At 41.3% G+C, this 25,048-nt stretch overlaps 1 protein-coding gene across 8 annotated transcripts in view; it reads left to right on the top strand.

Annotated features, from left to right (window-relative positions):
- col13a1 (collagen, type XIII, alpha 1) overlaps positions 1–25,048 on the top strand; it is a 116,974-nt gene that overhangs the window by 39,433 nt on the left and 52,493 nt on the right. For all 8 annotated transcript variants that reach the window (XM_026190815.1, XM_026190808.1, XM_026190809.1 and 5 more), the window contains exons 3-12: positions 2,936–2,943; positions 6,885–6,911; positions 9,166–9,201; positions 12,734–12,760; positions 20,229–20,279; positions 22,046–22,081; positions 22,494–22,520; positions 22,685–22,711; positions 24,845–24,871; positions 24,969–24,995. In XM_026190815.1, the coding sequence (XP_026046600.1) occupies positions 2,936–2,943; positions 6,885–6,911; positions 9,166–9,201; positions 12,734–12,760; positions 20,229–20,279; positions 22,046–22,081; positions 22,494–22,520; positions 22,685–22,711; positions 24,845–24,871; positions 24,969–24,995 (293 nt within the window). The remainder of the gene's footprint in view (positions 1–2,935; positions 2,944–6,884; positions 6,912–9,165; positions 9,202–12,733; positions 12,761–20,228; positions 20,280–22,045; positions 22,082–22,493; positions 22,521–22,684; positions 22,712–24,844; positions 24,872–24,968; positions 24,996–25,048) is intronic.

Below are 25,048 nucleotides of genomic sequence, written 5' to 3' on the forward strand. Positions count from 1 at the left end.
TACCGACCAGTGAAGCTGGTGAAAATAAAGGCAACCAGATGGTGGGAAAGAGCAAAGGAAGTGCCCAACAAAAAATGGCTGCTACTGTGTGGTTTGACGGGAGAAACAGTGGATCTACAGGGTATATCAGGAGTGGAAGTGGGTTTTTGGATCTGGATATTTAGACAACTGAAACTGCACAGGCTATTCTTGGGTCAATATTCTGGGACAGAGAGTCATCATATTACTTGTTATCAAACAACAATAAACTGAGAATAAAGGGATTTTATTAAGGTAAAGTGTTGAATTATGCACATTTTCTCAAACTAAACACCAGGGCGCACGGGGCAATATTTGTAATGGTTTTAAATCTTATTATAGCAGCAAGTCTCAGTATTTTTGCGTAGTTACTTTAAGAACTTGAAAGACTTCCTTTTCAGTAAATGACTGAGTCTAATAAGACAAGGGAAAGGGAAACACCTGTGAATCTGAACGCTGGTGGGCAATATTAGATCGTTATTTCTGACCATAGCTAACCGCCACTGCTTTTACATAAGCATAAACAACAGGTGTTAGCAATAGTTGGGATTAAACCCAGCAGAGGACAAGGCTTGGAATATGATATCAATGCAGTCAAATAAATTCCACTTTTTGTGTGTGTGTGTGTTTGTTTATGACTGTAAACTTTGTTTCATGTTGTGCCCAGAGCTCGTTTGACGGGCGCCACTTCATGTGCTATATTTGAGCCCACTTCCCCAGGCCTTTCAAAGTGCCTTTGGATCAAGGTGCTCTACACTATGTCCCCTGGGTGAGTGGGTCCAGCCAACAGGATGTGATGGCAGGCCAGAATGCAACAAGAATCTTGCCTTCGTGTTTGCTTTCCACACCCTTAAATAGAGAGAGGGAGGTAAAGGGTAACCTTAAAAATGTGGAACACAATCGTAGGAATGACTGGAGCAGCCGTAATTTGACTTTATTACCCAGATCTCATATCATAATAGAAAATCCTCTAAATTTAAAGGGTCTGGGTGTTTACAGTATGCAACAGTTGGCTCTTTGTGGCCCTAAATGATGCAGTTTTAACTGAAGTTAACTTAAAACTAAAGAAAATATTAATCAAATATCATCTTATCAAATCGTAGGAATTCAAGTTATGAAATTTCATAAATCAACATTACATGATGTGATGTTGATTTATGAAATATCTCTAATTTTTAAAAAAATGTAAAATTATGTCTCTTAAAATACGTTATTCACTTAGCAAATAACAAATTAGCAACATTTATTCTGTCAGACCCCTGTAATAGGAGAAAGTCATAAAGCATTTACGTTATTCACTATTTAGTACAATGTTTAGTTTTAAATGTAGACCTGCTGACGGTGTTTGCTGTGATTTTAGTGAGCTGTCACTGTCTGTTCTGCATCCCTGAAAAGATGCAATTATTTTTCTGACGTAGTCCCTGTAATTAGATGAAGACACACACACAGGACTTTGTGAAAGCTGTGAGAATATAAAGCTGCCTGTGTGGACCAAACATTCAGTGTAAAATGAGAGTGGTGTACTGTGATGCCATGCGAAGGGTAGAGTAAGACTTTTTAAATTGCTGTAACGCCTTAGCTTTGGGGTGGCTACCAGTCTGCATGCTGTGTTGACACAATGGTAACAGAAAATAGTGGGGAACCTTTTAAACAACATCTTCTTATGCGAGCTTCAAACTGTAAACTGGTGTGACTTAATGTCATCATTTCCTCAACATAAACAGTATATTTTAGACCCTAAACTGTCTGTTTCCATTGTATTTAATTCGTATGGATTTGAATTTCACTGACAGCAGGCACCCAAGTATGGATGGAGTAGTCTGAGGAGCACATCGATTGAATAATAGTGAGGATTTGCATTTCACAGAGAGTTTTCCTCATCTTGCTGTGGCTCTCATGACGACATCTTCAGTGACCCGTGTCTGGTTTTGGTCGTAACTTTCTGTTGAATGATCCCAGGCTCTTTCTACATAATTCGGTTTTTGTGAAAGGCCTGTTTTATGGCTGTTTGAAAGCTGACAGGCTGTGATGCGAGTTTATTAACTTGGCACAATCTGAAAGGGTTGAATTTTCGTAATAATTTTACCATGTGTGGACAATGAGAAATTCACTTGATGTTTGAGTATTTTATATTACATGCACTAGGTTTCCGTAAACAGGGTTAGAGACCCTAAAGAAATGCTATTTTTGACCAATCAATCTTATTTGCATTGCCAAAAGATTTTTTTATTTATCTATTGATTACCGATTGGTATAACTCATCCGCTTTGTTTAGAAGAAAACGGTGACGTGTGATCGGACCAAAATCTTCTGAATGTTTACATGAAGCATTTGATTTCTTGTTAATCTGGTTACTTGTGTACAGATTAAAGTGTTCATGTGCCACTGCTGTAACTAGACAGAAAACAACTCAATAATTGGCGTCTTGTGGTGTTGAAAAGTGACAAGAAGTTATGTTTGATTAACTCATAGAAAAATCAGTTACATTATTTTGGAGTTTTTAACAAGCATTTGTTTCATTTTATGTCAGAAACATGCCAGACAATAAAAAGTGTAACTAAAAGCCTGGTTCCTACTGTTGTAGTGAACTACGTAGAGCCTGTGATGTAGCCTACACAAGGAGCTAATGCCATTGTCACCATGTATACCTTAGCGTGTGAACAGTGACATTTAGTCACATCTTGTATGCATGCTGAGGATTATGGCACAGATTTAACACTGAAGTGTGAATCCACTGCAGAAAGATATTTTTACTCGAGTTACCTTGAGTCTTCCATGAAAAGTGCATTGTTGCTCCACTGCTCATACTCAACTCTAAGAAACGTATTTTGGTTGCACACCATTGTTGGGTTAACTGGAATCTTTGTCATGGTTGCATAAAAACTTAGCACTCTCTCTTTCTCCCTCTGTCTTGCAGGACCTCCAGTAAGTACACCAGATGCTGTGTGACCTCCACATGATGAAGTGACTCAAAGTGATTATTTTTACATTTTGGTGACAAGTAGATGAAACGGACAATCCCCTGGAACACATCTGCTGACAGTAAAGCTTGACTGGATACGGTGGTAATCTGTAGTTTCATTGTGTAACTTCTGCCTGTCCACATACTTTAACAGTACTGATGATAAAGGAGCTTAGACCTGTGGCCCTTGGCAGGTCTGTGCAGGAAAAGCTGAATGCAGGCAAATAGTTGAAACTGAAACTTTGATTAAAAGGAAAACTCGTATGTTTTAGATAAAGAAGTATTTTAGCACCCACAGAGAAATTAGAGCTTTACAAAGTAATGAAAAACATGACTCCAAACAAGGAAAGAAGACTGAAATATTGCAAAACCACAACAAAGGAAATGTATAACACAATTAGCCACCGGCATAGGTTCCAGTACCAACATGACTTTGAACCGGATAAGCAGATGAAGATGGATGGATGTAATAATTACTGCTTCCAGCTTTAGCAACATCTTCAGCTACTTCTGTTGATGTTACTTTCCCCACTGTTCATACATTCAGTAGCTTTCACTGCAGAGAACTGAAGCATAAACTGCACATGAGGTTAGTTTAGTGTCAAACGGTGAGACACCAAACAGAAGACAGTAATCGATTTCATGAGTTTTATTGTAAACACAAGAGTAACAATGAAAAGGTGGGGGGGTGTGTAGACTGGGACGTGGGCATGATGTGCAGGATCACTGACTTTAGACACTTCAACAGAGAGTAGTTAGATTTTGGGATGAAGAGTGAGAACCAGAGGAATATTGGAGTTAATGGCTTAATTGTAAGGCATTAACACCGCTGATTATTGATCGGTGAACACAGAAGAGCTACCTCGTCAGGACTCTGCAGTCTATTTACACCTACAGGCCAGTGGACACTCTTTCAATGATGAGGATGTAACATCCTGGACAGGGAGGAACGCTGGTTTGGAGTCAAGGAGGCCGTTTACGTGAAAAGGGAAAGACAATCTCTGAATGGAGGAGGGGCCTAAGGGTCCATCTGTCACCATCTTACAATGCTGTGATTGCAGCCATTGCCCAACTCTCTGTCAATGGTACTCATGACCATTGATCAGTGGTCATGGCAATTTGAATATTAATGATCAAGGAACTGACCTCACAGCCCATTGTTCAATTAGTGGGCTGGTTTCAGTCCTTATGCAAATGTCCTGTTTATAAGGTTGGCAACCTGCAGAAGTCACTTAGATGGGTGACAAAATGCTACGTCCAGATGAACAGAATCACTGTTATTGGGATTTCCTTACCTGGATGATTGAGCATGCATCAAAACATACTAATAGGAAGGTTGGCTGCTCCCGTCTGCAAGCATTCATGTGCAAGATACTGAACCTTGAGTTGTTGCCAATGGATTCAATTGTTAATACAGTCCTGGTCAAAAGTTCAAGATCAGTTGAAAAATGATTCATATTTTTAATGTTTGGATCTTAACAAGGTTCCAAGTAGAACTTCAACATGCAACAAGAAGAAATGGGAGTGAAACAGGCTGTTTTACAGCAGATCAAAAGTTTAGGACCACATGCTTTAAAAGGCCAAATCTGTGCAAGAATGTGGATTTGTTGTCATTTTCTGTCAGGTAGTCACACTATCATGACGTTCTGATGGCAAACAAATGTTCCCTTTTTGAATGTCGGGTTGTTGAACTGCAAAAGCAGGGTCTCTCTCAGCGCACCATCGCTGCTGAGATGGGAAGTAAGACAGTCATTTGGAATTTCTTAAATGATCCTGAGGGTTATGGAACAAAAAAGTCAAGAGGAAGACCCAAAAAAATCTCACCAGCACAGAGCCGAGGATCCAACTGGCTCTCCGTCAAGACACTGGACAATCCTCAACCCAAATTAAGGGCGTTTCTGGTGCCAACTGCGGCCCATAACTATCAGATGGCATCTGAGACTTGAAGGGCCTCAAAAACAAAAAACGTCTTCAAAGGCCTCGTCTCCTTGAACGCTGCAGAACTCACCATTTGGACTTTGTAAGAGAGCACCAAACATGGGACATTGAAAGGAGAAAGTTTTATTGTCTAATGAGAACAAATGTAACCTTGATGGTTCTGATGGCTTCCAACGTTACTGGCATGACAAGCAGATCCCATCTGAGATGTTCTCTATGCTCCACAGTGGAGGGGATGCCATAATTTCCTTCAGTTGAGCAATAGAGCTTCAGGAGGTGCAGGGGCATCAAGTAGCTGCTGGCTATGTCCAGATGTTGCAAAGAGCATCACTCATGACTGAGGGCCCTCATCTGTGTGGTAACGACTGGTTTTATCAACATGACAACGCTACAGCATGCAATGCAGCGACGAGGGCTCAGACCTCTACATTTGAAAAACCACACAGTCACAAGACTCAGCAGTCCATCTGCATCTAAAGGACAAAGGTCACTCTTTGAAAATGCCAGTGTTCACAATTTGGACAGAGAAGACAGATGGTTTGAAAGAGGAGTGAAAGAAGTCATCTATGTCCACTGTGAACGATCATCTTTGAACAGAGGGCGGGGCTTACGACACCAGCCGCCTGCCATCTATAATCTAATTTTTAGATCCTTTCGCAGATGCCTTAGCGTCCACTCAGATCTTGTGTCTGCTGATCTCAAAAATTCAAATGATAGGGTGAGGCAAGGTCTCACAATGGTTTCACCTGAAACCTCTGCTAATAATACTCCACACCCTTTTCACATCTTGGCTCATGTGATAAAGCACATGATCAATAGTGGGTCAACAACCCTGATTAGGGCCAACTCCCACTAAGGCTACTAATCTGGGGCTGACCATCATTTGGTTTTAGAACTGAAGAAGCTTCTCGGATAAGAGTTGAAATGTCTTCAAGAAACTTAAAGAAGTCCAGTTGCTTTCTTTCCAAGTTTCTTAGATCACTATGACCTGGATGACTGAGAACCTTCACAGACATCCTTAACCAACCAATCCTCATACACTCTCGACAATATCTGTATCAGCTTCCTCATAAGAAAAATGAAAGGACTTTAGTATTGTATCATTTCAGTTTGGTCATTTCATGATTAGTATTGTTCTGTTCAACCCTGTTGATTTTGGACTAGCTACAGATTGTTTTGGTTCTGACTCTTTAATGGTGTTTTTCCACATTAATTGTGTTTTATAGCACTTTTAATTACACTCTCTAAACTCACAGTGGTTGGATAATAATACTCTGAAGGCCCTAATGGAACTAATGGCTTTTTAAGAAAAAGCATGTTTCATGCCCCAATATATGTTCCACTTTTGACTTCCAGCTAATTTGTTTTGTATTCTTTCTTTATTGGAGTTCAAAAGCCTTGATTTGAGTTCCGTTCCCTTTGTGAAAGCAAAACACACTTGACTTTTTTAAAATTTGCTCCCTCTTGTTCTTAGTCCCAGCCCATAAATAAAAGCCATTGTATTCTAGTTCCTTGTGATTTGTTTATAATGGAAGTCACTATGCTGGAAACCTCCATTGTAGCTTGGATTAGCTGAATAACAAGATGAGCAAGGGCAGTTAAGGAGATCTCAGAGGGCTTTGTTTTGCAGAAGCATGGAAACTACAAGTTCTTCCAAAAACAACCCTTGCATGAGGCTATGTGGTGAAAACTGTTGTTTTACATTAAAACTTATGTTCAAACAGTTAAACTTTTTTTTTTAATTCATTGAATGTTGTGATGTTAGTGCATCAGCAGGATACTTTGTGCTGTCAGTGAACAGGCCAAAATAAACGATTCCCTTGCCGTAAGGTAGTAAACAGCCCCTCCAGTCATTACTACTGATTTTATTCTGGCCTGATTAAGTGCAGGTGTCTTTCATTATGTTAATTTTGTCTGTAAAATGTACTCTTCTTGTCATACTAATTTTGTCTCGTGCTTTTTTCAGGGTCCTCCTGGACGAGCAGGCTTTCCGGTAACTTGTTTTAACCTGTCTCTTTGTGTGTCCTCATGCATAGTATTGATGTGCGAGTGGTGGAGTATTAACATCTCAGCTGCTAGTTCAGAATGAAATGTGCAAATTACTACTTGTTGTTGCTTGTTGATTTTGTCACAGTTTAATGAAACTTTAATGAAAATCAAGATAATAACACACCGTTATCTTAATAGTCTTTAAATAGTCTTTAAAGGACTGTTTCCCAGAAATCAGGATTTGAAAAGGTTAGACTACCAACTTGTGCACATCCTTACAGAACCTGGAATACAAATACACCAGTATAGATGTACTATTGCAGTGAACTTTGCAGTTTTTATCACTTATATGATGAAAAGTTTCAGAGATGTCAGTACAGCAGTTGAATAGCACACACACCCTAACAGTATCCATTTGTAACACTGTGTGCTGTGATTGCACACCTGTCCAGCTCTTGGTCTTTTTGATTAAAACGTCCATTCTCCAGCGCAAAGCTTACTTTTAATGTGTCATACACATATGGAAGTATGTACATGCAAGCATGTGTTTTCTGTTAGTATATATGCAAGTGTGAGTGTGTATGTAGCTGACTAGGAAAGGCAGAAACAGGGTGTACATGACCGTTGCAGCAATCACATTTCCCTCTTTGCAAAAAATGAATTCAGAATCAGAAATGGTAAATGGCCTGTATTTATATAGCGCTTTACTAGTCCCTAAGGACCCCAAAGCGCTTTACATATCCAGTCATCCACCCATTCACACACTGGTGATGGCAAGCTACATTGTAGCCACAGCCACCCTGGGGCGCACTGACAGAGGCGAGGCTGCCGGACACTGGCGCCCTCTGACCACCACCAGTAGGCAACGGGTGAAGTGTCTTGCCCAAGGACACAACGACCGAGACTGTCCGAGCCGGGGCTCGAACCGGCAACCTTCCGATTACAAGGCGAACTCCCAACTCTTGAGCCACGATCGGCGAAAGGGTTTTATTGCCAAATGTTGAGCAGGTTTACAACATTAGGAAAGTGCTGCGGTGCTTCAGTGCAAACATACTGTCATAAATTACACTTAAATAGACATGAAAATAAAAATAAGAATAAGATAAGAATAAAAATTAAGAATAAGAATTGGATGAGATTTTACCAAACACCCAATTCACCTCACTTTACTATAATGAATGTTGTACTCTGTGGTTCCAGCAAATAATCATGTTGGGCACTTTAAAGACTCCAGGTCCAGATTAAACTAAATGCAGTTTTGGCGGTGCCAGATTCTCCCCAAAGCCCTGATTTAAATCGGGACCTTGAACAGGAATTATTAACAAGCATTATTGCATTGAATAGTTGCAGAATCATGCTGTCAGCTCACAACTAAGTCAGAGAAACTTTTTTTTTTTTTTTTGTTAAAGTTTGGTAAATTAAAAAAACCCCAAACACCTAGGTTAGACTGCAAAAGGCAACAGTGTGTCTTTATGTCATTGGATGAACATTTAGTAAATATAAACTACACTATCATCTTGGAACAATCAGACTTTATACTATACACATGTAAAAATAGATTTAGGAATCAAAGCCCTGATCTGAAGCTAAAACCTGGCTAATCACCCAATCATGACTTCCTATCTCAGGTGGTTTTCAACCCGCTGCCCTTACCGTAACACTGTCTGGAGATATAAGATGGAAAAGTGTAACAAAGTAACAGGGCTACTAATAACTTTCTTCTAATGACATAAGAAATTACTGCAACTTTCTTCCATCGTCTTTCATCTTGAACTTTGCAGTGTTGAATGAGGCATGATTATTTGATAATTATGTGATTGTTTTTCACAGTGATCTTCTTTCTGCTCCCATAATTTGGGCATGGCATGTTGAATTGGTTATTCTGAATAACAAAAATGATCATCTTCCTTAAAGGAATACCATGACATTAAAAACTTTAAAAGCTTTTGTAGCAGTAATGCTAGCTGTGTTTCCATACGACTCCTGGCTACTAACTGATGTCAGAACAAAGCATTTAAGCTCTTTTAAATTTGTTATTCTCTTTTCTAGTTTTGGCTTCCATTAGGATATAAATGTGCTAACATTCGTCTCACTAACATGAACCAACCGTTGTTTCTATAACGCATCAGTGAAAAAATGAGATTAGCATAGTTCCTTGCAAATGAGAGAGTTGCAGAGACGATAAGTCTGAATGCCATGGTATCCCTATAGAACATCTGATTGACTCCTGTTCCTTCTTAATTTGCATTGGACATTAGGGTGGCAAAGGAAGTATGGGAATTCCTGGGAGAATGGTGAGTGAATTGGGTTCATGCATCACCAGCACTAGTGATAGTTACATTCAAAAGCTCTTACAACACAAATGCAAAAGGATTAATGTTACAGGATTAGATTACAGTTATTTTGAACAGTATGCATTAATACAGAAGTAAATGATCAGTACTGTGATAACAAAGTTTTCTTGAAGTTCCTTTGCTAGCATTTTGAATTACAAGCCACCCAGGGTGGAAGAAACATTAAAATCCTTTGTCTAAATAGGAGTACTGATAGCGTAATGAAAACACACTAACTTAACTCCGTGCTGCCTTGAGCTTGGCCTCTAGTCTCCTTCTCCATGGAGGGTACGGCTCCTTGCGGCTGTTTGTCTTATAGCTAAGCATCTCAGTCATCACTGCTGTCGTGGTGTTGATTAGCTGTTTGGTTACCATAATAGTCGAAGGAGGGATTTTCCGTAATGCTGCATTCACATCTTTGAGGAAACGTTCAGAGGGGACTTCATGTAGTCTTGGTAATCAACCATGGAAGGTCCAGGTTTCAAGCTCAGCCATGATCCCATCTCTCAGATTAGCTGCTCATGCATTCGCACTGAGTTTGGTACCCAATCTTAGAGTGTGGGGATGATGATATCTCCCCCTGACCTCAGGTTCTGCCTCCCTGTTGCTGTTTTACCTCATCAATTTCAAGTTGTGATAGCAGTTGTTTCTTCCAGATGTTGGAACACTGAGAAACTAGTTTTGCCATTAGTCGAGACGTTGGGTGTGGAGAATTCCATAGTAAAGTAAAACTTTATTTATATAGCACCTTTCAGGATAAAAATCACAAAGTGCTTCACAGAAGCTAAAACCTAAAAATAAAAATCAACCAAAAGCAAGTTTAAAAAGATGAGTTTTTAGCTGTTTTTTAAAAGCGATCACTGAGTCCACACATCTCAGGCTCAAAGGGAGAGAGTTCCACAATCTGGGGGCCACAGTTACAAAAGCTTTGTCGCCTTTTGTTTTCAGCCACATGTGCTGGACAGCAAGCAAGCCCTGGTCACATGACCTCAGGGACCTGCTGGGAATGTATGGATGTAAAAGTTCACTTATATATGTTGGTGCTTGTCCATGCAGAGCCCTGAAAGTCAAGGTCAAAACCTTAAACTGGATTCTGAATTTAACTGGGAGCCAGTGCAGCTGAATCAGCAGGGGTGTGACATGGGAAAACTTGGAGGACTTGGTCAGAAGCTTTGCAGCAGCGTTCTGAACAACTTGCAGACGCTCCAAAGAGGCTTTACATAAACAAGTAAACAAAGAATTACAATAGTCCAGACGAGATGAAACAAATGCATGAATGACAATTTCTAATTCGGAGCGCGATACAATGGGACTCAGCTTAGCAATGTTTCTCAAGTGAGAAAAACAGGAGCGAACCAGAGATTTTACATGGGCATCCAAAGTCAAAGCTGAGTCAATACTAACACCAAGGCTCCTGATAGACGGTTTTGCAAACGTAGCAAGTGGACCCAAGTTTTCCATAACACTAGGTACATAGGTCCCATATCCTCTGCATGTAACCCCTTCTGCTTAGATTGCTTGCGTGATAGCTTTCCAACAGCCCTGTGTTCTTGCACCGCATTATTGGAAAACTGTGCAGAAAATATCAAAAGTAAAAATAATTATTATGCAGAAAACTGTTTCCCATCATTGTTAGCTGGATTCACTTTACAGCATATATTTAAGGTTGAACTCATTCTGTTTAATGGTCACCATCATATTCTATAAATGGTGTGGTGGGTGTTCTGTGACGACCACATATCTATGAAAAGTTGTTCGTAAGATCAGAAACACAGGTCTGCATCCTGATTTTTCAAAAAGTCAATTAAAAGTAAGATAAATCAATCAGCTGAATTAAAATGGTTGAATAGTGTGTGACAGAGTTAACAGGGGGATTAAAATATGAGTAAAAAAGTGAAAGTGGCGTGTTGGCAAACAGCTGGTTAAGCCCATCACATTCATTCATTCTCATAGATGCTAATCTGACCCTGCACCTGCTCAACTTGCATAAGTTATTAGACTTTTATTAGAATGGTCAGAGTTGCTGTCCCCTCTCCATCATGGTCAAAAGTTTACTTGCTTATATAATAAAGGAGTTAAATAACTTTTTCACGCTCCATCCTCTCTTTATCACACATGTTGGCCAAGGTAATTAACAAGAGGACACTCATCGGTTACAAAGCTAAATCACTGAAGCTGGTTTGCTTCCTAATGCTAGCTGTGTTTCCATACGACTCCTGGCTACTAACTGATGTCAGAACAGTGAAAGCAGACCACTGTGTTCTCCCCTCATGTCACCATTAAAGGCCAGAGGTTTATCCACATTTGCAAACCACCAGAAACCAACTGCTGGTCTCTCAGCTTGCCCAGCTCCAGTCGCTGTTAACGGGAGATGGACAAACCATCAGCGACAGAGACAACTACACTTTGCTATGAGATGAAATAAGCTTTCAGTGCAAATTATAACTTAATACACAATAATATAATAGTATAACTTAGTAGAAAAGTAGCATAGTAGCAGCAATACTATAATGTAGCAGAAATGATATGATTTAGCAGAAATACTACATGATAGTAGCCAACAGCAGCCTCAAGGCAGTAATGTAAAGGATGGATGCACATATTAATTGACAGGAGTTTTATGACAGCGCTGTCTGAGATTGTTTATTTGTAGATTTGACAGGGAAAGCAGACAGTGATGGAATGTATTACATTACTTTGAATGCAAGCTGTGCAATCACTTCACCCTGGAAAATAATACAAAATGGAAAAAACTAAGTGTATACACACACACACACACACACACACACACACACACACACACACACACACACACACACACACACACACACACACACACACACACAAAATACAACAGCCCGTTATTGTCGTAGTACATGAACAATGAAATTATTGTGGGTGCTTCATACCAACTGTGCCAGAATAAGATATAAATAGTTGATATAAACAGTTGGAATAATTAGCAAACAGGAGTAATATATACAGTCAATGGGGATAAATGCAAAACAAGACAAATTCATGCAGAAATAAGAGAAAGGCCTGTCAAGAGGCTGTTTGTGAGTTTGGAGGTGTGGGACCTCCAAACTCACAAACCCGAGGGCAGCGGGTCAAACAGGTGGTGGGCGCGGTGTAGTGCTCACCTATGATGCTCCTGTTTTCCTGAGAGAGGAGCTGGCGATGGCTTCCAGGGGTGGAAGAGGGCAGACAGTGATTTTGGGGCAGTGTTAATTACCCTTCCTGTTCTCAGGAAAGCCATATATATCACCTTCCTCCATTTGATTTACATATACAGTAGTTCCCTTTAGCTCTTTCACCATCACCACCTCCGTCACTAGTCCTAAAGATGCTGCATGTCCCGAGCCCTCTCCATGTATCTAACACTGGTTCCTCTCCCTCTCTCCCTCTCTCTCTCGCTCTCTCTCTCCCTTCTTGTGTCTCTCCCCCCTCTACACACCTACTTGCATGTGACTGTGTCTGCTGTGTCTGATCCCAGGGCTTAAAAGGACACGCAGGGGAGAAGGTAAGTTTAGGAACACATGCCATTAGATGGTCCATATACAAATGTAGTTATTTAGCACAGTTAAAAAAATAACTTGATTAAACTTTAACTAAATGTTGGAGCTTAATCCTGAAATTCTATTTTTACTTTTGACTTCTTTGACTTTGCTCATCTGTGATTAACACGGCCCGATTGCAGGGAAATATAAATAGACTTGGCTAAGGTGTGACTCAATGGGTGGTGGAAGTAGTGGTTAGAGGTGCATAACTGTGCACTTCATTGTATGAACAGGGATGGGATTTGGATCTCTATTTTTCAACAGCATGTGGGTCTGTAAATGGTTTCCCACCCCAGTTAGGTCACCTGAAGTCTTTACACTCTGAAACACCAAAGTAACAATTTGTTACGCAGGCATCTGAAAAGTCTAATTTAAGACTCCTAAGTCTGTCCCCCAACTGGGGAGACCTTTACACAGGCAACGGCAGAGTACATGACAAAATTCTAGGGTGCTAAATTAGCTCACTTGGTAGAACAGGTGATCCGTGTCCACGAGGGTCAATGCAGCAGTCTGAGTTTGTTCTCTGCTCCTGAATGTTGTATTCTGTACTATGATGGACACTACACAATTTATTTAAAATGCTGTTCACTCAGCAGAAGTAGAAGATTTAATAGTTATTACCCAAAATATTTCTATTATTATGTTATTTATATTATATTGGAGAAGAGAAGAACAAATGCCAGACTGGTGACCATTATTCCAACTGCTATAAGTCTGTAGGGTTAAACACACATTAAACACACAGTCTCTAAAGAGGGAGAGTGTCAACAAGCAAAATCTTCCAATCTGTCAGATGCATATACAAATACAGATTTGTTCTCATCACTCTGAATTCTTGGCTGAAATGTGTAACAAAGGGGAAAAGCAACAACACATACCAGAGAGTCAAATGTGGTTGTTAGCCAATACATTTTTTAAATAGTCAGTCATTAAAATATAATTTTAGCCTTGGATTGCCTTACAAAAATTGTAACCTGATCATCAGGATCCATAAAGTGCGGAGGAGCAGACAATGTGGCTACTTTATGGATCACAGTGCAAAATATTTATCTTTGTAGGCTGAGAATACGCTTCAGTAGGTAATGATCTGTGTTTCGTCTCTTCCCGTAGCTGTCAGGACAAACAGAATGAAGGAATACCAAAATTATACATGCAGACATTACTGCATGTAATCTCTTAAAGCCACAGCTGATGGAAAGTGATCTTTGTGGGATTAAAAAAAAGTTTATTTAGGATGAAATAAGATCCATATTCTATGTGTCTGCTTGTGAACAACAATTGGTTTTGTTTTCTCCAAGTGGGTCCTGGTTTTGGTTGAAATTCAAACCCTAACCTGTGACTTCTCATCTGTACAAATGAAATTCTCTGACTTACCAAAGCGGGAGCACACCAAGGAAGCAACAGACAACAACCTCAAATTAAACGAACCCTCTTTTTCAATCATTACTTTTACCTTCTGGTAAAACGTGAAGTACCCTCTGAAGATTTACTAGAAGATGTAAACACAGCACTAAGGACGATACCAACTGCGACCATCCAATCAGCTAATCAACACCACGGTAGCAGTGGTCTGTAAGATGCTTGGTTACAAGATGAAAAGCCACATGGAGCTGTTTCCTCCATGGAGAAGGAGACTAGAGGCCAAGATCAAGGTAGCATGGAGAGAAGTTAGCAAACTTTTGAAGCTACAGAAAGGTGTAATAAAGAAAAGGTACCTAAGAAGTACAGAGTCCTTGGAAACTGCCAAGGAAAGACTCACAGCCTTGTCCAGCCACTTGAAGAGGTACACTAGAGAGCTAGAAGGCAGGGGGAGAAACCAGGTCGACTCCACAGAACAATCTAAGGTGTACTCTCAGTGGCAGGGAACAATATGAGAACAGCACCACCAAGGCTGGAGACGGAGCAATACTGGAAGAGCATATGGGAGAAGGACCCAATCTATAACGACAATCCACAGTGGCTAGTGAATCTAAGAGACCACAGTAAACTCCCTGAATAGTCCAGTAGGGACCACAGTGGCAGACATCCAAGAAAGGGTATGAAAAGTTGGACAGCATTAGACCCTGACATGATTCATGACTACTGGCTGAAGAAGCTGACGGTACTCCATGAGCCACTGGGAGCACAAATGAACCAGCTGCTAGTTTATGAGAGACACGCAGAAGGGACCAGTTCCATCCAACTCCCGACCAATAACCTGCCTATGAACTGCACAAGATCCACAGGACAATAAGAGCCTTCATCAGTAATGCAATGGGGATTCGGTGAACAACACTAGAGGTAGGGCTGGCCCAAAATTCATATCTCGATATTCCTTAGCTGGATGGTGATATACGATATATATCTCAATATTTTTTAAAACCATAAAGTAAGAACAAAAAGAGAGTTTTTAGTCAAAGCTGTGTCCCAGATCTCACACAGGCACTTTTATTAACGTACAGCGTAGATGTAAATAAAAAGAATTACTCGGAAATAAATTATCATTTTTTATTAAATAATAATGCTCCATAAATAAAATAAAACAATGTTGTTTTTGTGCATAACAAACTGCTCACAATTGTGCAGTCAAGATGTAAACTAAAAAGACACTGAGCATAATAACAAAGACAGATTTGCAGCTGCTCTGTTCCCAAGTTCTACTGTGTGACTGAGTTTGAAATCCTCTTTGTAACCATGTCTCTTAATAAGTGCCATATGTGGTCCTTACGCACACAATACGGTAATATTACATTGAAGCCCATGCGTATCACTCCGCGAGGCTCCTGACTACGGTAGCCGTAATGCTCCAACAATCCATCAAGCGGTGCGGCTTTGTAGCTTAGCAAAGTCGTCCAAAAACATTTTTTGACAGATTGCTGAGCGCCGTGTACCACAGAAAATCGGTTCGCGGTCAGTAAGCACAACCAGAATTCATACATAAGGTGCACCGTCGAGTTTTGAGACAATGAAAGGATTTTAGATGGCGTCAACATGTTAGCCCAGTTAGCTCGTTAACCCGTTGACGCCGTCCAGCCCCACGCACGGGGTGATCCGCGGTAACTCGTCAACGGAGATTTGCCGTGTTAATGCAGTTATGGCGTTAACATCATTTTAACGAGATCACTGCTACCAGCACTAAAATAGCAATGTCCAAATGTTTAGTTTTTACCGACCAGCTCCTCTTTGATAGTTGGCGTGTCCATCTTGTCGTTGCCTGCAGGTGAAGCGATGGGCGAGGGGAAGTTGTGTTCAGTGAAGGAGAGAGGCGAGGCAGAGTAACGTTGCGTAGAGACAAAAGTGGACGAAAGAGAGGCATTATAACGTAACATAGACTATATCGATATAAACGATATTGTCACATCTCATATCTCGTATAAAAATATATCGATGTATTTAAAAACTCAATATGTTGCCCAGTCCTAACTAGAGGCCAACACCACAAGTAAACATCAATTGAGGGATCTACCAAGGAGATGCTCTGTCTCCACTGCTGTTCTGCATAGACATGGACCCCTTTGGTGAGATCATTGATAAGACTGGCTACGGATACCAACTATGGAATGGAGCAGTTGTCATACATTAAGCTGTTTGCCAAGAGTGAACAAGACATCGATTCACTGATCCACACCACCAGGATGTACAGCAGCGACATCGGAATGTCGTTCGGACTGGAGAAGTGTAGACAGATGGTAACGAAAAGAGGGAAGGGGATTGCACTACCAGAAGGCAATACTGCAGACATAGAGGACAGCTACAACTACCTGGGAATGACACAGGCAAATGGCAACCATGAAGAGGTCACTAGAAAAGCTGTAACCACCAAGTACCTGCAGAGGCAAGTCCTGAGGAGTCAGCTGAACGGTAAGAACAAGATCCGGGCTATCAACACCTACGCCCTGCCCGTGATCAGGTACCCTGCTGGGACAATAAGCTGGCTAAAGGAGGAGATAGAAGCCACTGACATCAAGACCCTCGTCTTGATTCTTCTATCTCCTCCTGACCATACGTAGAGAGTTTCACCCAAAATCCAGCACCCTGAGGCTGTACGCTAAGTGAAAGGAAGGAGGCCGGGGCCTAGTGAGCGTCAGAGCCACTGTCCAGGATGAGACAACAAACATCCATGAGTATATCAGGAAGACTGCCCCGGCTAACTGCGTGCTCAGTGAATACCTCAGGCAGCACAAACCCGAGGAAGAGGAGGCGCCTCTCTGCCATGGAAGGACAGGCCCCTGCATGGTATGTACCACCGGCAGATAGAGGAGGTGGCTGACATCCAGAAATCCTACCAGTGGCTGGATTGAAAGACAGCACGGAAGCACTAATCATGGCAGCACAGGAACAAGCTCTGAGCACAAGATCCATAGAGGCTGGGGTCTATCACACCAGGCAGGACCCCAGGTGCAGGCTGTGTAAAGATGCTCCTGAGACAATCCAGCACATAACAGCAGGGTGTAAGATGCTAGCAGGCAGGGCATACATGGAACGCCACAACCAAGTGGCCGGCATAGTGTACAGGAACATCTGTGCCGAGTGTGGCCTGGAAGTCCTGAGGTCAAAATGGGAGACGCCCCCAAGGAAGGTGGCGAACAACTGAGTTAAGATTCTGTGGGACTTCCAGATACAGACGGACAAAATGGTGATGGCTAACCAACTGGACAAAGTGGTGGTAGACGGAGGAAGACGTATGTGATAGTGATCAATGTAGCAGTTCCGAGTGACAGCAAAATCAAGAAGAATGAACACGAGAAGCTGGAGAAATACCAAGGGCTCAGAGAAGAGCTGGAGAAGGTGTGGAGGGTGAAGGTAACGGTGGTCCAAGTGGTAATCGCAGCGCTTGGCGCAGTGAATCCCAAGGTAGGCGAGTGGCTCCAGCAGATCCCAGGAGCAACATCCAAGTTCTCTGTCTAGAAGAGCGCACTCCTAGGAACAGCCAAGACACTACGCTTGAAGGATAGACCGCCGCAGGATGTAAAGTGTTTTCTAATATGTTAAAAAGTTGAGCTACAACAGTAATTATCTAGAGCTATCTGTAAAACACATGCATGTCTCTGCACTATGGGGGGAAGCCGGAGTACCCGGGGAGAACCCATGCAAACACGGGGAGAACATGCAAACTCCACACAGAAAGACCCCGGCCTGATGGTGGAATTGAACTCAGGACCTTCTTGCTGTGAGGCAACAGTGCTTCCCACCGTGCCATCGTGCTGTCCATTGATATAACTGATATCAGTGGGCATTATATTGATATAATTATTCAACACAAAAAAGTTCAATCAGTTTTTGATTTAACCATCGGGAATGCGTACGATTGGCAACCATTTTATATTTATATGTCCCATGTCATTGAACAGTTTTGTGGCAAATAGAGAGTGAACCCAGATGCAGGACTCAGCAGACAGAATTAATCTCAAAATCACAGCTTTAGGATAGGATAGGATAGAACTTTATTAATCCCTCGGGTGGGTTCCTCTGGGAAATTCGACTTCCAAAAAAGCACAGCAACGACCGAAGTTACAGTTACAGAATTGTTATATATATACACACACACACACACACACACACACACACACACACACACACACACACACACACATATATAAATACAGAGACAAATATAAATAAAATATACAAAGGGGATAAATAGAATAAATAGGAATAAAAAATAAAAATACAAGTGAATTGCACATTTCAAGTATTGAGTCTATTGCACTGTTGACTATTTACAAAAAGTATTGCACAAGGTATTGTACAGTGAGGTGAAGAGGCACTACAGCTTAGTTGTTCCCCCCTCCTTTGTCCTCCTGTTTCCCCTCCCTCTCCCCTCCAGAGAGGAGTTAAACAGTCTGATGGCGTGTGGGACAAAGGAGTTTTTAAGTCTGTTAGTTCTTGTCTTGGGGAGAAGCAACCTGTCACTGAACAGACTCTTCTGATTGTTTATGGCCGTGTGCAGAGGATGCCCAGCATTGTTCATAATGTCCAGCAGTTTCTTTAATGTCCTTTTCTCTGCCACTGTCACCAGAGTGTCCAGCTTCATGCCGACCACAGAGCTAGCCTTCCTGATCAGTTTCTCCAGCCTGGATGAGTCCCTCTTTGCTGTGCTGCTCCCCCAGCACACCACAGCATAGAAAAGTACTCCAGCAACCACTGACTGGTAAAACATCCTCAGGAGCTTCCTGCAGATGTTAAAAGACCTCAGCCTCCTGAGGAAGTACAGTCGGCTTTGGGCTTTTTTATACAGGTGCTCTGTGTTTAGCTTCCAACTACTCAGAACCCCTCCTAGATGGCCAATCTCCTTGCCCCATCTCTAAGGGAGAGGCCAGCCACCCTTCGTAGGAAGCGCATTTCCACCGCTTGTGTCTGCAGTCTCGTTCTTTGTTTACCGCAGTGACCTAACCCTCGGAGATAGACGAGTTGTCCCTGTCGTCCCCAGACTCTCCGTCCTCCATGGAAGATGGGCTAGTGGGATTAAGGAGATCCTCAGCAGCGCTTCACTCACACATGAATGTAAACATTTCTTAAAACCAAAGGAGCAAATAAAGAGTGCAGAATAAAAACACTGGATCAAAGACCCAGGACCATGACAGTGACAGTAATCCCACACTGCAAATGCTTTTCTAAATAGAAAAAAACACAATGGAACATGATCAGTGGCAGAGTGACAGAGAACAGAACAAAAAGCAGCAAATGAACCAGAACCAGAGTTAAGCAATGTGTGGAGAACTATTCCTGAATGCTATTCAAAGAAATTAGAAGGAAGAAGGTTGTCCAAGAGACAGTAGTTCAATACGTAATTGCAAGTATCTTCCATTTTCCTAGCAAAATATGAAGAAACAAGAGGTTGCGCTTCATGCATTACTGCACATTTTAATAACATTCTTCCATTAAGTCTAATCATTTATAGAACCCTTAACCTCCTAGGACCTGGCGTCCACATATGTGGACATCACATTTTGGGTTATTTAGACCAAAATACTCAATTTTGCTCTGCAAGGGCCTGATATCCACTTACAAGGACATTATACTGCTACTGTTCTATCGAAATTTAAGTGGCTCTCATTTTTGTTAGAAACAAAAATTAGGTAAAAAAAAATAAATCTGCTAATTCTTTGTTTTTACATTCATCAGGTCCCAATCAGCCCAAATATCAAAGAGAAATTAAAAATGCATGCCGTGGAAGAGTTCGGGTCTTAGGAGGTTAAACAAGGATCAGGAGTTAGTTCAGTAGCCACTGGTGTTTACCCACTATCACCAAATTTAAACCAGCTTAGAATTTAAACCCCAAGTAACCAGACATTGGTGTCACATCAGCTTTACATTTCTTTAAACATTTAAACATTGTATGTGATGAATTGCTGTAGCCATTTACCTTTTTGTTGAATCCCTCTGATAATATTTATAGATGTGAGTGCTAGAGGAAGGAATCCCTTTTCCTGTCTTTCTGTCTGTTCATAGGGAGCACCAGGTGAGCCTGGCCTGTCTATCATTGGACCAAGAGGACCTCCTGTAAGTGTCTCTCCCTAGAACTACGAACCCTTTTACCTTTAATCACGTCTGCTTGTCTATGCAGCAAATGTCTTTATTAGCTACCACTGTTGTAGAACTCATCACATCAGTTTTGTGGACACCAACAGACTTTTCAGCTCTATTAATTAAATTAGACAACTCCTTACTTTTCAGGTTTGTGGAGTACTGAGCACGGATTTATGTTGGCTCGGCCAAATTGTCTTTATTCAAGACTGAGTCACTGCTCCATGACAGAATATTGTTATATAATTGCAGAGTGCATGTGTAAACGATTGCATTGGAAGTTAAGTTAGACTGGATCACTAGTCATCGTTATTTTATCAGGGAACAAAGCTGGACGCTCCATCCTTGTCCAGCTGGGCTCACGGCTAGTTATCCAGTCATACTGGTTTCTCTTGTTTTGACCAAAATTCTCAGGTGACAGCACGAGTTGAATGTTTCTCCCCGTTTATAGTTTACAGGAGGGCAACTAGCCAGCCTAAGCATCTGTTTTTCTTAGTGTTCATTATTATAGTCTATCCTTTTGTATGCCCACTTTTCCTGTATTGTAATAGGCATTTCTAATAAATAACAGGCTGCAGAAGAGACTCTGCACAGGAGAATCCAAGAAGAGTCAGTCGCAAACACATTACAGTTGTGAACAAAAAACAGAGCGCTGAGGAAAACAGGAGGTTATGCAACCCGAGGCAAAACAAATGCTTCAGCATCTTTAGCATTTTCAAATTCAAATCAAATTCAAATTTTTATTTGTCACGTACACAGTCATACACAGTACGATATGTAGTGAAATGCTTGGACAACTGCTCGTGACCTAAAGAAAACAAAAAAGGAAAAGGCTATGAATAAGAAAGGAAATAAATATGAAAAATTAAAAAGGGTCAATTTAACTAGGAAGGAATAAAATATAAATTAAGGTTAAAAATGAAATAACTGTACAACACAAATTAGAATGAAGGGTAAATTTAACTGGGAAAGAATAAGATAAAGATAAATATATAAATTAAAGTTGAAAATAAAATAACTGTACAACAAAATACACAATATAGAACTATATAAGAATGTATGAAGAAATCTAAATATAAATAAATATATACACAATAACAGCAGCTGTACAAGTATTAACCGGAAATGAAGAATATAGTGACCAGTGTTGTGCAAAACCAAAGTCCAGAAAGTCCAGTGTGTGTGTAAGAACCATATGTGTGGGTCAGTACTGTGTGGTGGTGTGATTGAGAGACCGTATCGCCTGCGGGAAGAAGCTCCTCCTCAGTCTCTCTGTGTTGGTCTTCAGGGAGCGGAATCGCTTTCCTGACCTCAACAGAGAGAACAGTCTGTTGTTGGGATGGCTGAGGTCCTTCACGATCTTCCTGACCTTGGTCCAGCACCGCCTGCTGTAGATTGAGTGCAGGTCAGGGAGCTCGGAGCGGATGGTGCGCTCAGCTGACCGCACAACCCTCTGTAGAGCTCGTCTGTCCTGTCATTTTGTCATGTCACTGGGTTGGATGAATATGTGGTACATTTTGAAGCTTCACAGTCATTGCTGGCCTGAGGCGAGACAGAACATTTTTCAGTATCTGATTTCCTCGTGTACACAGAAGGAAATCGCACACAGTGTATTCACCATTTACAAAATACGTAAAAATAGCGGAACCGTTCTACTCTCAACTACACTTTTCCAGGCTTTATGTCAGACTGTCGGATGCATGTTAAACACTCATGGTTTTCTCTTTTTTTCATCTCTTTAGGGACAACCTGGTACAAGAGGATTTCCAGGATTTCCAGTAAGCTATAACCACCTGTTTGCCAGGGTTGTTTTTAGGCTATAATACTTCATGAATTAGCTGGTGATTGACGATTTTACTCATATAAAATATGTAAAAACATTTTCTGCACTCCTTTAGATAAAATGGAACATCAAACCAAAATATTACCATCTTCTCATGATTAGATTGCCACTTTGTGAGTGCTGCTCAGCACAGTAAACACAGACCAATAACTGTTTTAACTAGTAGCATACTGGTAACAGCACCTTCCTTCTACTACCACCAGCACTGCCATCTGTATGTCTGAGCAAGATACACAGTCTTTATTTAATTGCCAGTGTATTTCCTAAAAGTTAGAAATTGCATCTTTGTGAGTCAGGGACTATAACACAATCTAAATGTTGTACTGTCTTCTCCTCTCCTCTCCCAGGGTCCAATTGGGTTAGATGGCAAGCCTGTGAGTACCATTAAGTTCCTTTTGCAAACTGGAAGAACTGAATAATTTAGTTCCTTCACTGGTCATTAATAAAAATTCTACCAGCCATCATCATCTTTATTATTATTTTTTAGTTTAGTGATGTTATATGTTTGGATTGATTTAATTGTTTTGCCTCCACAAAGGGACAGAGTGGACCAAAGGGAGACATGGTAAGTCATAAACATAAATAGTGCCAATCAAGCACTCGTTATAATATAACATGAAAAGTACACAAACAGAACAAAAACAAAATCTTGTCCCGTAACTACCTGGTACTTCTCTATTTCCCGTGCTTCTTATTGCTTGTTGCTGTCTGCTGGGACAGACACATCTGTCCCAGCATTCTTCTGCTCCTTGTCAACCTCCACTATATGTTGGCTTGACTGTGTGGAACTCGACGCCCTGTTGTTCTTAACCACCTTTGGTGGTGTCTCCCACTGGGGCTTAGGGACTGGAAGTCCATATGCAGTCCCATCCTACAACTATCCTGCAACAAGGTCTGCAACCCTGGGCCTGTCAGCTGTAGTAGACTCTTGCCTCTACGGATCTGGTGTTTAGGATCTGTTCTTGTGCTGTCGTCCTCTGTGCTGTCCTTTAGCCATCGTTAGCTCTCTCCCAGCCGATCGTCCCGAGCAGTTGGGTAGGAACAGGAACCGTATCCGGAACAAAAGTCCATCACCAACCTGCCAAGGGAAAACTCTGGCTACTAGCAATTCTGTTTTTAGAAATATGACACAGGGTTATGTCAGTCAAAGGTTTTAAGGTTAATAATGAACTGGTGTGTAACTTTGCAAAAAATGTCAAACTCTGTAGTTTTCTTTGTTTCCCTCCCCCAATTGGACAGGGGGGGGGGGGGGGGGTGTAATGCAAATGGCCTGATTTTTGTATGACGCTTTTCTACTATATCTGAGCACTTGAAGTTCTTTACACAACCTGCCTCATTCACCCATTTACACAAGCACGTTTTTCTATAATTTTTAAATGTAAGTGTTTTCAATCTGTCATTCACACACTCTCTGATTGTTGCATCAAGTCAAGTGAGCTTTATTTAGATAGCACATTTAAAAGACATCAAGTGTGGGCCAAAGTGCTGAACAGAGGGATAATATAATCAAATAAAACAGAATTAAAATAGATAAGATAAACAACATCAGAGAGCAAATTGGGGTTAGTGTCTTGGCCGAGGATATTTGGCATGCAGACAGGAGCAGCCAGTTTTCTCCTTAAAAACAATGTAGGTTTCATAGACAATTGTGAAACTATCTGGGAATGTTAGGGGAAACAACATTCTTCCCACTTTGTATGGCTGGACAAAGTTGGACTGAAAAACAGCACAGAAACACTAATCATGGCAGCACAGGAACAAGCTTTAAGCACAAGATTGATAGAGGCTGGGGTCTACCAGGTTCAGGCTGCACAGACTGTTCCCTGAGATATTCCAGCACACAGCAGAATAGTGCAAGATGCTAGCTGGCAGGTTATACGTGCCATGAGCAAGTGGCTGTCGTAGTACACAGGGAGATCTGTGATGATTATGGCCTGGAAGTCCCAAGGTCGTATCCAATTATCCAGTGGGATATGGCCTTTAGGATGGTTGAAAATGACCCAGCTAAGATCCAGTGGGACTTTCAGATACAGACAGGCCAAGTTCAAGCAGAGGAAGACAGCTGTAGCGTTAGATGTAGCTATACCAAGTGATAGCGACATCGGGAAGAAGGAAGATGTGAAGATTAAAAAATACCAAGAGCTGAGAGAAAAGATGTGGAGTGGTCCCTGTGGTAATCAGAGCACTCAGGGCAGTGATGGCAAAAATAGAAGAGTGGCTAAAGCAGATCCCAGGAATGGGAGTCGCAGGAACCTAGTCCTAGGAACACCAAAGATACTGCCCAGGACCCTCAAGATCCTAAGTCTCTGGTAGAGAACCCAAGTTTAAAAGACAGAGACCCCCCACAGGGCAAGTGGAGCAGCCCTGTGCAACAAAGTCGTTCTTTAACAAATTAAAAACACAGTGAATATAAAGTTGGGATAGACTGGATGGATGGATTTGTGCCCCTCTTCCTGAGTTCTTTAATAAACCAGTTGCTGAGATCTGACAGCTACTTGTGCAGGTCACATCCAGGCCTTAGTGGGAAGTTAACCTGAGTGGGTTCGTTCCTAACAAGAAGTTAGAACAGTCCATTTTTCAGTTTGATTGATTATTCTGAGAAAATGATTTTCACTCATGTTAAGTCTTTCACACCTTGCAGCAGCTAATCAATGCCTAGGTCATATTTAAGACAAAGTGTTTTCCTGGTGTCTTTCAGGGACAGCGTGGTCCTAAAGGACACCCAGTAAGTATCTGAGACCTGATGTCAGTCCACTGCTCAGCTCTTTGCTACCTTTGTAACCAACTCCTCTTTTCTTTACTTGTGTTCTTTTGCTGTCCAGGGGGAACCTGGACCTAAAGGGGAGAAGGTGAGATTTTTATTTTTCATGTTTTTCTTTTATTATGGCTGGTGAGTGTACTA

This window comes from Astatotilapia calliptera, chromosome 13, assembly GCF_900246225.1.
Source record: "Astatotilapia calliptera chromosome 13, fAstCal1.2, whole genome shotgun sequence".
NCBI classification, from domain to species: Eukaryota; Metazoa; Chordata; class Actinopteri; order Cichliformes; family Cichlidae; genus Astatotilapia; species Astatotilapia calliptera.